At 34.8% G+C, this 14,305-nt stretch overlaps 1 protein-coding gene across 1 annotated transcript; it reads left to right on the top strand.

Annotated features, from left to right (window-relative positions):
* Positions 1–3,910, top strand: LOC127631454 (succinate dehydrogenase [ubiquinone] cytochrome b small subunit B, mitochondrial-like). The gene is made up of 4 exons (XM_052109564.1): positions 1–131; positions 633–743; positions 1,348–1,495; positions 3,000–3,910. Exons 1-4 carry the CDS (start codon positions 83–85, stop codon positions 3,163–3,165), a joined length of 474 nt encoding a protein of 157 aa, XP_051965524.1. The 5' UTR covers positions 1–82; the 3' UTR covers positions 3,166–3,910.
* The last annotated feature ends 10,395 nt before the right edge of the window (positions 3,911–14,305 follow it).

Below are 14,305 nucleotides of genomic sequence, written 5' to 3'. Positions count from 1 at the left end.
GCTAAATAATCTCTCAGGCAGCAGCGTCAACATTAAAGGACATCCGGGTGATTCCAGTGACCTTGGTTTGTTTGTGAGAATCATGGCGGCACTTGTCAGGATAAGTTCAGTTTGCCACAGAGGTTTCAGGCGTAAGTATCTCTGTTTCATGTTTTTGCTGCTTATCATCATACCCTGTATCTCGTCTGTTTAGCCACGTTTTATGTTCCTTCAAGTCGTAAATAATAAGAAGCAGTGTTACGTTTCATGTAAATCTCAGTAAGCGTACTTGAACTGTATAGCTAGCATGCTAACAACCCTGCAAAATATTTTTCAAGCTGGTCGTCCCTTTTCGTTTCCGAGGACGGTAATTTACCCAGCTCACCCTATTATTTCAGATACACGGGCTGTACATCAAAGGGTGTCAGTTAGATTCTTACCTCGTTTCCATTTGTGTTGTGCTTTTTATTACTTTTATCAAAGCATTGTTTTGCATCATGACTGGCCATTATGTAGAAGTTTAAAATCAGAGTTTATGACTTTTACAGGTCCTGCATCATGATATAGCCAAATAGCTGATTTTGTACACTTGCAATGAGAATTCTGAATGAAATCAATGCAATATGATTCCCTGTATTTTTGTATCTCCCCAGCTCTATTATTTCGCTCTACCTCCCTTATCAGACCTTTGGCTGTACAGAAGAAGGATCATGATTGTCCATACTTAGTCTCAGCAAAGATACATGGAACACCCTCCAACTACGGTTTGTGTTTTATGTTGTATATCATTTATTTTTGTAAAAAAATTTTTGGTTGCTCTGCCATGCAATGAAGCTTGTATCCCATCAGGTGCTAAAATGTACCCTGGTCCAAAGGTCTGTAATTGCATCCCATTTTATTAGCCTAATAGTCAACAACATTGTCTGACTGCGCAAGTTTTAGATTGATTACTTTAACACATCATTATTGTGTAGTTGGAATTGAAAACATTGTTAATAGAGCTACAAAGTAAACATGGCAGAGTGACAGGTTCATAGCATCAGTTAGTGGGTCACCGAGGCTTTATTCCAGATCCTTAAAATAAATTGATTTCTTTCTTTGTTGTGGCTACAGGAGGATTGAACTGTCACTTAATAGTGGATAATGTAAACTGATATTTTTAAAACAGAAAAAGATGGAAATCTTCTTCTACGACCAGGAATAGAATTTCAGGGATATAAATTTAAAGTGAAACTACTTCAGCCTGTGATTTAAGGTTTAAAGAACCCTAAAGAGAGAAATATGCCATTTAAAATACTTAATAGTGATGATGTGGTAGAACATAATGTGGATATGTTCTTGATGGATGATTTCCCCCTTTTATAACAGCTTCTGGGACCAAAGGTGCTTCATTGCACTGGACGGGAGAGCGTGCCCTGAGCGTAATTCTTTTGGGCTTGATGCCTGTTGCATATTATTTCCCAGGCCCTGCCATTGACTACTCCTTAGCAGCTGCACTTACTCTACATGGTCACTGGTAAGATCATTTTTGGTATTTTATTATTACTACTGCTTGACAGAAGTAAAATATTGAAACTTTTGTTCACTGTCCTGTTCTGCATAACGTGGTCCATTCTGCATAACGCGTCATTCCAGCCCGGCCCCGCCCTCCTCCGCTCTACAAGAAGCAATTTCAAAGCGTTGCACGTTGACTTGATAATTTAATTCTAGTCTTTCTGCAAATCTACTGAAATGTATCTGGATACCATGGCAATGACGCCATACGCTTGGCACACACTCTTTGTCATCCTGTCATTCAGCACAAGTAGAAATGCACCAATAAAAATGTGTTTTCAACAACGAGCTGAAAGAAGCCGATCTATTTCTTTGTGCAACACGTGAATATCTAAGCGATTATTTTTCTTTAATGTTCGTTTCCCAAAAGCACGGAGGTAAATCAGACAATGTCACATTTAGACAACTACACTGCACTTTTTACATAGTACAAGCACTTATATATTCAGATGTGGGGGTTGTATTTTGAATTTTTGGTTGCAATGTTGTGAATTTTGTGTTAAAATGTGTACCTGAAATGACAAGTCATTTCATAATTACACATGCAATATGATATCATATGGGTAGGATAGGCTACATGGAATTTGTACATAAAAATAAAAAAAGCAAAAATGTGGTTATATTGTGAAAAAACTAACAGTTTTGAAAATATAAATTTTCACACAAACTATATAACCTATAGTTAAGTGCAGACGTTTGCATAACCCTTTTGTTTTTATAAGTTTCCGCACCCCTTTAAGTATGTATACAAATAGCCTATTATAATTTGTATGTAGTACTGCCCTTCAAAAGCTTCATAACACAAAATGACTCTTATTTACACAATCATGCTGTTCAAAAGTTTGCACCCCTTGGTTCTTCTTATGTTGCCTTCTTGAGCATCAATAATTGTTTGCATCTTTTGTAATAGTTATGTATTAATCCATCAATTGTCAATCTTTGCCTCATTTATAGCCACTGTTGGGAAGAACTCAAATGTGTAGAAGATGCAGAAAACCAAAAATGTTACTGTAGTTGGGTTTTTTCTCAAGAAATGTGGACATCTTCACTGCTCAGGACAAAGCAGGGATTCATGAACAATTATTAAACAAACAGTTATTGATCATCGAGAAAGCAACACACCATATTAGAAACCAAGGCAATGTAAACTTCGTAACAGGATCATGTGTGTAAATTCAGGTACTATTTTGTCATGTGGTATATATGTGAGGATGTGTTGTCATATAACTTCTTCAGGGCAGTACTAAATAAAATCAAAATGCAATTTTTTTTATCCCTCATTTAAAAAAATTGTCTTAAATTTTGCTTCATAAAACCTGCAGAAGCCCTGCATTAAATCTGGGCACACAGATGCTACTAATTCATTCATAAGTTGCATTCACTGAAGATTTATGAAATTCATGAAAATGACAGTACACAATTTTTTTAACTAAAGGCTAAGGTATTCTGTCCTGTGTCTATTTCAGGGGGATTGGCCAGGTTTTGACAGACTACGTCCATGGAGACTTTAAAGTCAAGGCAGCGAACGCCAGCCTCTTCATTCTATCGACTGTCACATTTGCTGGCCTTTGCTACTTCAACTACCATGATGTGGGGATTTGTAAAGCTGTGGCCCTCTTGTGGAGTAAATGACTGGACTGAGATGAGGGCTGGGGGGATGGTTTGAGTTAAGCTTTCTTCATCTAGTCAATTGTACACGTTCGTGATATTGTTTGTAAATTCTATAAATATATAATTTTTGACAAAATATCATGTTTGCATTCGCAAGTGTTTTTAATTATAAATGCTGTCAGTTTGAAAATCTCTGCATGTTGTCCAGTCTCTTGTATGGCAAATCAGTATTTATTATGCATCCATCTGAAGAAATTGGGGAAGAGGTTGCCACTATCACTACAGTAATGCTACAAAATTGCAAAAAGATACCTTTACAAGGAACAAAAAAAGAAATGGAAAAAAAGGTATAGTATGTTTTGGCCATAGTATTTTGATCATGTTATCTTTGTGCAAAGATATTCAAATGTTAAATTGATGTTATGCACCTATTTTAGTTGCCGTTATTGAAACCTTGACAAATAAGCATGGGTAAATGTATAACAAGTTCGAACTTTTCACCCTCGTATACATCCTCCAAGACTGACCTTTTCGAGAATTGACACATTGATGGTATTTCGATTTCACATGTCAATAACTTGGCACGCCTGTGTTTCTGCACAATTCAATAATTTTTCAATGGGAATATGTATATGTGCTGTTATTAACCACAGTTTAATTAATTCCTATATTTTAAATTGCTTTTAACATATTTAAAACAGTTGTGTGACACTTAAAATTGTAAACAGTCAGCTCATGTCCAAACAGTAAAAACTTTTAAATCGTTTTGAATTTGTGTCTTTCTGGCTGATGAAAGTTTAAATGGAACTCTATAAGAATGTAATTTGGAGAGGCTTGCAATTTTAATGCTCAGACATGATCAAGTATATCTGCAGTTGTCTCTTGTTTAAATTCTAGGGGTTTGTAGTATAAATCTGTATTAATAGATTTTTATTTAGATGAAAGCTTTACGTAAAATTGTGCACCTTAAGACATTTAAAAATGAAGCCAGATTTATGGACTGTTTGGTTTCTTTGAAGCCCAAAATACATTTTCATTGCATCATGAATCACAAAATTCAAGGTTCAAAACCTTTAATGAGCAGGTTTTAAAATGTCAGTGTCGTTTTTTAGGGTCTCTGTAAAGTGCTGCTGATGGTGGACAAGAAGCACAACATATTTCATGGGATTATTATATATTTTTAATCTTTCAAATACATATATAAATAAATGTTCATTAAAATAAATTAACACTTGAATAAAATGGGATACTTTTCACTGTTATTAGATAATTTAATAGAATTGTTATTTGATTGTAATAAAGATTTAGTAAGTTATTTAATGTAGTCCACAATGATTAGGTGGCATTGTTTTGCACCATAGGAATGGCAAACTCTTTCACAAGTGGTGCTGTTTCATCCTTCCTCCATCACTTTTTTAGACATTTTCTATCCTGGAAACCCTTAGAATGGGATTTAGGCAGCACAAATGAATATGCATATGCATAAACTGACAATGCTTTGAACATGATGGCTGCAGACTTGCAGCTATTTTAATGAATAGGTCAACAATGAGCCTACATTTTAATTTTATTGTAAAGTTTCAGAATGAGCTGATTCTCGAAATGTATACAGTCTAGCCTGGCTCGATTAGGTGTGAACAGCTATCCAGCACAACTAAAAGGTGCTCACAAGCTGCAGAGGCAGGCAAGGGTGTGTTCAATCTGAGGCTTAGCTTTTTCACTGAAGGTAATGAGTGTAGCGGTTTCATCTCATCTGAGGCAGAAGCCAAGTCTCCATCCAATGCAGACACATTTGGGGATGAACCAGACTCAATGCTTCCATTGAAAAGTAGCCGTCTTCGTCAGAGGCATCATTCTGTGTTTTTGTGTGTGTGTGTGTGTGTCCTTCATGGCATCAAGGTGGTGCATGATGTAATCCATACTTAACACATAAACGACATACAAACTAGGGATGTGCACTAGTAATGGATTAATCAAGTATTCATTCAGCTTGAAATATACTAACAGTAAAATCACTACTTGAATATTGCAATTTGATTCTCCTTTGTGCCTGTGCATCACACCTAAACCTTGCAGTTACAACTCATTTGTGGATGCACCTTGGATGCATGATATTTTTATTTTATCTAGATGTTGTTGTTGTCTATGCATAGTGCTATTTTGAAGAAAAACAGGTTAAAAGGTTGAAGGTTGCACTTATATTCTAAATTTCAAGAAATGTTCACCTGTTTTGTGTTAGAGTATTGTACTACTAAATTAATTAATGTCCATGCCTAATACAAACATTAGATTTGGGTGCAGTAGTAGCAGTACAGTTACTAGTGGGGTTACCATAAGAGTAAAATGATTCATGACTGCTGACATATATATATATATATATTCATGATTGGTGTTCTCACAGGATGTCTTGGTTTAAGACCTGTTTTTATCAGACACTATGCAGTCAAATACACTGCCTGGCCAAAAAAGAAAAGTTGCTGTTTGGATTTAATAAGCAGATACTTAAGAGCCTATAAACGGATCATTATCGCAGTGATTATGACGTTTCAGCTGGCAACAATTCTTTTTACCCTAACTGGTGCACTGTGTAGCTTCTCATTTCTTACACAACCATGTCGGAAGACGTATCCCATGTTTCAGAAGGGGCAAAATATTGGCCTGCATCACTACTATCACTATATAATATAACCACACCTACCTTAAACAAATTCTGACTATAGATAATTATAGAAATATAGAAAAGATAATATAGAAAAAAATATATATTGTAGAATATCTGCAATCTGTGTTAAAGAACAAATCACAAGAAGACATCAACTATGTATACACTACAAATCAGCAATGGTTGATATCCAGGACTGTCTGTAGAGCAGCAGATGAAACTTTTAAATAAACAATCTTCCTAAGATTTCCATGTGAATCTGACAATATCTCATGCAATAATACATTTGCATAATAACAATAAATGTTGACAAACTGGCCAACAGCAATTATATCTGTAAACAGTAAATAAATAGGCCTACTTCTGTAATATTAGCAACACACACACTGCAGCAGGCTAAGTGAAAACCAACTTGTGAATTAAAGTTAGTAAATAGGTTCTTGGTTAGTGAATATCCAGCTTAGTTAGCCAAAAGTCTGCTGCAGTCATTTAATGTGCGTTTGCAATGTGAAACAAAGGCTCTCGTTGCCGTTAACGATTTTAATCTTCCGACTTGCCGTAGATCCCTCAAACGTATGGCGTCCAACAACAGCCAATCACGAGAGATTCGAAGAGATGCAGCCAATCAATACAGTATTTGGTCAGCAGCCAATAACATTTGTTAACAGAAAAGATTGGGCCCGCCCCTGAGTGTCAAAACCGACTTGTGTGCAGAAAATAACTTGCGCGTGTGTGGGACTTGTTAATTTGTGTGCACAATCATGTTTTTTGTGCTCGAGTTTGTGATTTGCAAGTTCTGCAGATTTACATTTTACGTGCGAGCTGTGTCATGGTGCTCACACTGTTGAAATTCACTTGCGCGCTGTGTTTTTGCGCTTGCGCTGTTTTGTCCAATATTAAACGCCATATATATGAGAGGCAAGATGACACTAGCTGTGTTTGAATAAAACAAGAGCGAATCCATCTGAAGTGTGATAAGAGACATGAAAGAAGGGCTGGATGCGCGGTCATTATAAAGCCTTGCTACTGACGGCGATCATTATCGGTCATATAATGTTGCAACTGACAAATCAGAATCAAACATTTCAGAGAGACATTCCTGTAATAATATTATATTTGATGTACACTTGATTTCCTAACCTGGCCTTATTCTGCTGCACCTGCTCTGCTTTCCCAGCCCCAAGACTGACTGGCTTCCTCTCTGAGCCTGCATTTCATCTATATAATGAATTAATGTAGAGGCTGATGAGTAGTAAACTCGTTAAATTTCGAGAAAAAAGTCGAAATACAATCTTGAGAATAAACTCATTAAATATCGAGAATAAAGTCGTTGTGTTTCGAGAAAAAACTCGTTACGTTTAATCTTGCATTATAATGACTTTATTCTCGATATTTAATGAGTTTATTCTCAAGATTGTATTTCGACTTTTTTCTCGACATTTAACGAGTTTAATCTCGCATTATAATGACTTTAATCTCGATATTTAATGAGTTTATTCTCAAGATTGTATTTCGACTTTTTTCTCGACATTTAACGAGTTTAATCTCGCATTATAATGACTTTAATCTCGATATTTAATGAGTTTATTCTCAAGATTGTATTTCGACTTTTTTCTCGAAATTTAACGAGTTTAATCTCGCATTATAATGACTTTAATCTCGAGATGGCTTTATTTTTTTTATTATTGCTTGGCCCTAATCCTCTTCCGTAGTTGTTTGCTTTTTGTTGATCAGTATTTTGTAGGGGACGCTTTTCTTTCATTTACACTGACAATAATTGTATTGTTCCAATTGATGTATATTTCTTATTTCTCCATTAAGAGAGTTTTGTATGTTTTTTCTTGTCAAAAATAAAAAGTTCCCGCTTTCTGTCTGTTCTCGTCCAACAACAGCCAATCACGAGAGATTCGAAGAGATGCAGCCAATCAATACAGTATTTGGTCAGCAGCCAATAACATTTGTTAACAGAAAAGATTGGGCCCGCCCCTGAGTGTCAAAACCGACTTGTGTGCAGAAAATAACTCACGCGTGTGTGAGACTTGTTAATTTGTGTGCACAATCATATTTTTTGTGCTCGAATTTGTGATTTGCAAGTTCTGCAGGTTTAAATTTTACGTGCGAGCTGTGTCATGGTGCTCACACTGTTGAAATTCACTTGCGCGCTGTGTTTTTGCGCTTGCGCTGTTTTGTCCATATTAAACGCCATACAAACGCGATAGAGGAGGAGTTATGTACATGAGCAAATGAGGCCTTAACTTAACGAGTGACCTTTCAAAACTTAATATGGCGAAACAAACCACGTGAATTCTGACCCTTTTGGCTTTCCATAGAGTTATTTTTCCTCGCGTGGCTTTAATCTATCGCGCGTGCTAGCGTCAATAAAGCGCGCGGATTAATGGCGTTGAAATGCCTTCATAAACGGCTCTTTTATGTTCTTTATGTACTGCACACAATTAAACATAGACACAGTGCAACAGATGTGCAAGTGATAAAGGATACTCAGTTTTTTTCCAGCACAAGCAGGGAGGTAGAAATTATCCACTCGCTGTAAAGTTGTGTAAAAACACATGCTGCACATGACATGTACACACACAAACAGACATACATGCACACATACACATGCATGAGTCAACACATAAGCAACCCTGCATATTCACACCTATTCCTCACAGTGATTTGGCCACAGTGAAGGTCAGGGAGTTGAGAGAAGGATTTGATCTGGTTAAAATTAACCATGGTTTTACTGTAATGTTTTAGTAACCATGTTTTGTGGTTGAAACTATTGAGGCAATTAACCATGTACTCAATTAAAAATACATAAAAATACTTTAAAAAGTACAATTCCTGAGAAAAACTACTTAATTACAGTAACAAGAGTGTTTGTAATTTGTTACTTTACAATCCTTGTTCTTGTTTTAATTTTACCTTAAGAAAAAACATCAATTAATCAGTCTTAGTGCTGCTACATCCAATTATAACCCAGGCCACCATAATGTTCTGTTTTTAAAAGGGCTATGTGCATACCCTCAGTGGAGTACTCTATTTTATTATAACTTCCAACATTGTTATGAATTAGATCTTAAAAGAGCTCATGTACTCTAATAGCACTAAATGTCCCAGGGGGTAAATGATTCATATTTTAATTTGTTACATTCACGGAAATCCCCATGAAGAGAGTTAAAGACATGATGCTTTTGTTCAGTAGGCCAAAACATTTCTCATTCTTTCATACTATTAAATTTACTTATTTCAGTTTCAAGAACAGATGTTTTTTTCTGCAATAGCCAGAGGACTTGGTTGGATCAGCTTGTTAAGGAGGTCAAATTCACTTTTGTAGACATGATGGATCATCTTTGAAACACTGTACTCAACTGAATACATACAACAATTTTAGCAACCCAGATTCGGATATAAACTTTTACTTACAGTACCTCAATGCAGGGGCTTAGATGTCACCCCCAATAATAAAAATAAGCAAGTACACATTTTTACAGAGAAAATAAAGTTTAATTTAATATTCATTCCCCATTTTCAATAAAAGTGTGAAATTCCCCTAAAATACAATTATTAGATCGAAATTTAAATATTCCCTGTTACTGAACTGATTATATGTTACTGACAAAAACACGCATTCTCCTTTAAATTAAGGTTAACCTCATGTTTTTCACACGTGGAAAAACCTGAGATGTCTAAAAATATGTCCATAAAAGCAAGATTTCTTCCAGTGTAAACATTTTCATTTTTACAGAGAAAATACAGTATAATTTAACATACATTTTTTTTTTAAATAAAAGTGTAAAATTCCCCAAAAAATAAATGTATTCACACCAAATTCACATTCTCAATAAATATTGCTCATTGAAAACAAAACGTATAATGTTACGTTTTGAAGTTTATTTGACATAACATTTACGGCACACGATATTTAGTTTATGCTGTACTCAAAACTGGAAATTACAATTAAACTGGAGTTTAGTAAACTCCAAAGTAAAATTTATTTTTGCTGCTCATTCAGTTTACTTTATTAAAATGAAATCAAGCAAAATTTCACTAAGTGAGATTACTGTAGAAATGTAACATGTAAATTTACTTTATCCATTTATGTTGGGATTCCTATAACAGTAAATACTGTCCGTAATTTAACTGAAAGATTATGTAATAATTCTACAGTAAAAATGTTAATTGGTTAACAGGTAGTTACTGTAATGAAGACTCAGGTTGGTTGGGATCCATCAGCGATTTATTAAGGTAGGCAATGTCAAGTACAGGCGAAGGTAATTGGCAGGCAAACAGGAATGTACAGGCAGGCAGAATCGTAGTCAAACAGGCAAGGGATCAGGGCAGGCAGTAATTATCAATGGTAGAGGGTCAGGCGTAAACTCAGTAAATGCAGGCGGCAGACAGACGTAGACGGTATAATCAGACAAGGGTCAAAACACAGAGAATCAGGAATAACAGTGATAAACGCTCAGAAACGCAGCTGGAGCAAAACAAGACTTCGCAATGAATGAACATGAAGACACTGTTTTTAATTAGTGTGAAGTTAATGACAGTCAGCTGGAGCGTAATCACGCCAGGTATGTGGGTTTATGGGAAATGTAGTTTAATAGTCAATACTCGGGTGAAACCGATCTCCGGTGGCCGGTTGAGGAGGCGCCTTCACCGGCGTTCGTAACAGTTACCTTAATATATAGAGTAAAAAACAATAATATATTTAATAAGGTAATACATGTAATAATAGTAAAATATTGTAAAAAATGCTTTTAGATATAAAATAATTAATGGTAAACATTGATACTATGTCTAATAAGAGATTACATGCACTTTTACATTAAACTATTGTTAAAATCAAGGTGAAAAACAATAAATGGACATTCCTAGAATTCCCTGCATGAGCATCACATTTCATTGAATTTTATGGAAATATATGTTTCTTCTTATTTTGTTATATCATTTATGTGCAATGGGGTTTTCTATGCTATATTTTATATATATTTATATATGTAGTTTAGTTCATGTTTATTACATTATTTTAATGTCACACGTGTTACTGGGATGGTATTTTGTGTTTGTAACACTGTGCACTGTCTATGCATGTATATTCATTTAATTATTGTTCCTGGAAAGGTAATTCATGATTAACTTAATCCTTTTGTAGTTACAGTGTTTAAAAATACAGATATAAAACAAAATAAAAAATCAGATAAAGTGAAAAACAGATATTTGTAGTACCAAAAGGCTCATATGAAGTTTTTAACATTTAATAATATAAATATCAGTGAACTGTATATTTACTTAACCATGGATAAAAATAATTAAGAGCAATTTTATGTGTTTTTGTGCAAGATGAATAAAGGTGGAGATTTGTAATGTTCTATTATGTAGAGATTTAGAAGTGTTTCATCAGTGTTGGGGTTTTGGGGGTCACCACTCGTGTGTGTTGTACAGTCAAGCTTGAGGTTAAAACCTCCTGAAATTAAATGTTTCTTAGTCTAATTCTAAATGAGTTTAAAATGCATGGTGGAGTAATCCTAACTCTTAGGGTTAAACAGTTGAAATGTAATTGTTAGTAATTGTTGACACAGTAATTACAGTGAAAACATGTTGTTGTTGTATTTTAATTAATGGTCTAAAAATGTTATTTCTATTTATAGGGAAAACATGTGTTTTATTTCATTAATGGACTACAAATGTTTTTTTTTTTCTAAATGAACAATCAAAACAAATCATTTAATTGTATAGTTGAAACATGTTCTTTCAAATTACATTTTAAACATGTCGTTTTAACCTACCTATATTTGAAATTACTGTTTAAACATGTTATTTTAGTTTATGTTTGAAAAACCTATTTCATTTTACATTCTGAACATGTTAATTCACTTCACAGTCTAAAACTGTTATTTCAGTTTATGGTAAACGCTTGGCACCCTGTGCTGCCATGCATTTACCATTCATTTACGTAGTTTGTTTTCAGCGGTTAAGGCTCTGGGTTACTGACCGAAAGGTCGGGGGTTCAAGCCCCAGCACCGTCAAGATACCAGTGCTGGGCCCTTGAGCAAGGCCCTTGACCCTATCTGCTCCAGGGGCGCTGTTTCATGGCTGACCCTGCGCTCTGACCCCAGCTTAGTTGGGATATGCGAAAACAACTGCATTTCATTGGCTATGTACCTGTTCTCTGCACAATGACAATAAAGTTGAATCTTAATCTTAAATGAGGGCAAAAAACTAAATCCAGTTGATAATATTCTACTGTTTTGATTTTGTGTACAAAAATTGTTAGAAACCATATCTTAGTTTAGAGACTGCTTTGTTAAAGGTCAAATTTTCAAAGCTTATGATAAGAATTCAATAAAAAAATTGCAACCAAAGTCAACCATGTTGTCATTTTTATTTTCCCCTGTAATGTAGAGAGCAATGGTAAATATATTATGCAAAGTTCATTCCTATCAGTAGTATGATTATACTATAAAAATGGTAATATGCTAAAAAAATGAAGTGTCTATATACATTAAATGTAAATAGCCCATCGTGTTGGCAAAGGCTATTTACTATTACTTCGCCCACCATTGCTGAGACCAAGCTCAAGACAGCCACGAGTCAGGCATTTAGTCTGTTTGTCACAGTGTATTACTATTATGTTCGCAAGGACTCTTATCTTGAAATAGTTTTTTGTCTTATGTCATCAGTTTGCCATAAACTCCGTTTTCCATGTTGCACTGCCCTCATCACTGCCATCTGTTCCCCATCTTCATCACCTGTTCTCCATTTCCTTATCATCACCTGTTTGTATAATTACCCTCTAGTTTTGTTCCCTCATTGTCAGTTCTGGATCATTGTTATTTGTGTGAATTTCACTACACACAACTGTTATGGTTTGTAACCTTTATTTTTATTGTCTTCTATGTATTCTCATCTTCTTTGTGGATTAAACAGAAGCTGCATTTAGATCCTGCTCTCTCGCCTCATCACTTCAAAGACAGTATTAGAGAATGTAGAAAGAAGTGACTTTTTGCACTCTAACAGTCTGGTGGAAACACAGAAGTTCATGACAAACTGTGATCCACTTGTGTTGCTGTAGTAGCTCAGAGTGTAACAAAGGTGTGAAAATACTTCGTCATGCTGAAGATTTGGGTATATGATCCTATAATACTATTCCTCACAGTGATTTGGCCACAGTGAAGGTCAGAGAGTTGAGAGAAGGATTTGATCTGGTTAAAATTAACCATGGTTTTACTGTAATATTTTAGTAACCATGTTTTGTGGTGGAAACTATTGAGGCAATTAACCATGGTGTTACTACAGTAATATGTTGTAACCATGTTTAATTTTGTGGTTACTATGATTTTACTACAAAATGCCATGGTGATCCTATGGTTACTTTAGTAAAACCATGGTTAATTTTTTTTAGGGAAGGTTAGGGGTTGGTATAGGGTGTCTGAGGAAATCTAAATAAACACAAAAACAATGCTCCAGTGATGCCACTATACTGTATGTTAGTATTTAAAGGTGTAATAGGATCTGCCACTATTTTCACTAGAGTACAAATTGCATCTAATGATATTTGCACTTAGTGCAAAGAAGATGCTTTTTGTTGCTTTTTACACTTTGTGTCATTATCTGTCTCTATTTGCACTAGATTATTCTGCTTATTTATAACTTGGTGTGTTCAAAGACTTTTTGAAGTATTATTCTCATGGTATCGATGGTATTTCACCATACTTGAACATACATAATTCTATATAATGCTGTAATGTACTGTAGATATGGTTATTCTAAAAATAAACCATTTGTAATTCTGAACTATTTAGTTTTGCACTGGATGAAAACACTCTTTTATACAACACAAGGCCCATTCATGAAACATGAGGCACTCAAGAGACAAAAATAACATGTATGTTTTTCTATCCTAAATGGCATTAACTTGTTTAAAAAGGACTATTTTGTAACCTAAATCAGAATTTTTTTACTAGAAGGTTTTTGCTTTTACTTTAACTATGTATGGTACCCATGAAATGACTGACATTTTATGAAAATCAGTAGTTCATGGTAGCAGATTTGACCATTGGATCCTGTGGTATGAATCCAATCTTACTGATTTCTTCATAACAGAGATTTCTGAGTCATTAGATTCAATAATGTTGTTTTTTCCCCTTTTCAGTCTGAGGCTAGTGATGTTATGACAGCATTTGTTGCTTACTTGGGAATTTCCCAACCCGATTAGATTGATTTCATAGAAAGGGATGATGTTTATTAGATTTGAAATGCTATTAAATATATTAAGTATTTTATTATTTATTCTCAACATTTTAAAATATGGTTAGCTCTGTTGTGTGGTTAACTTCTAATTCTTTTTCACTTAAAAAGGCCTACACTTACTTTGTCATAACTGGCTGTTCAATTCTAGCTGCAACTGTAAGATAAATATCCTATCAGAAATTAATCCAGCTATTCATAAATGCATTAGCAGCATCTGAGCACACAAAGAATAATTAATTCAGT

This window comes from Xyrauchen texanus, chromosome 38 (genome assembly GCF_025860055.1).
Source record: "Xyrauchen texanus isolate HMW12.3.18 chromosome 38, RBS_HiC_50CHRs, whole genome shotgun sequence".
Lineage (NCBI taxonomy): Eukaryota > Metazoa > Chordata > Actinopteri > Cypriniformes > Catostomidae > Xyrauchen > Xyrauchen texanus.
This window is presented reverse-complemented; position numbering and strand designations above follow the sequence as displayed.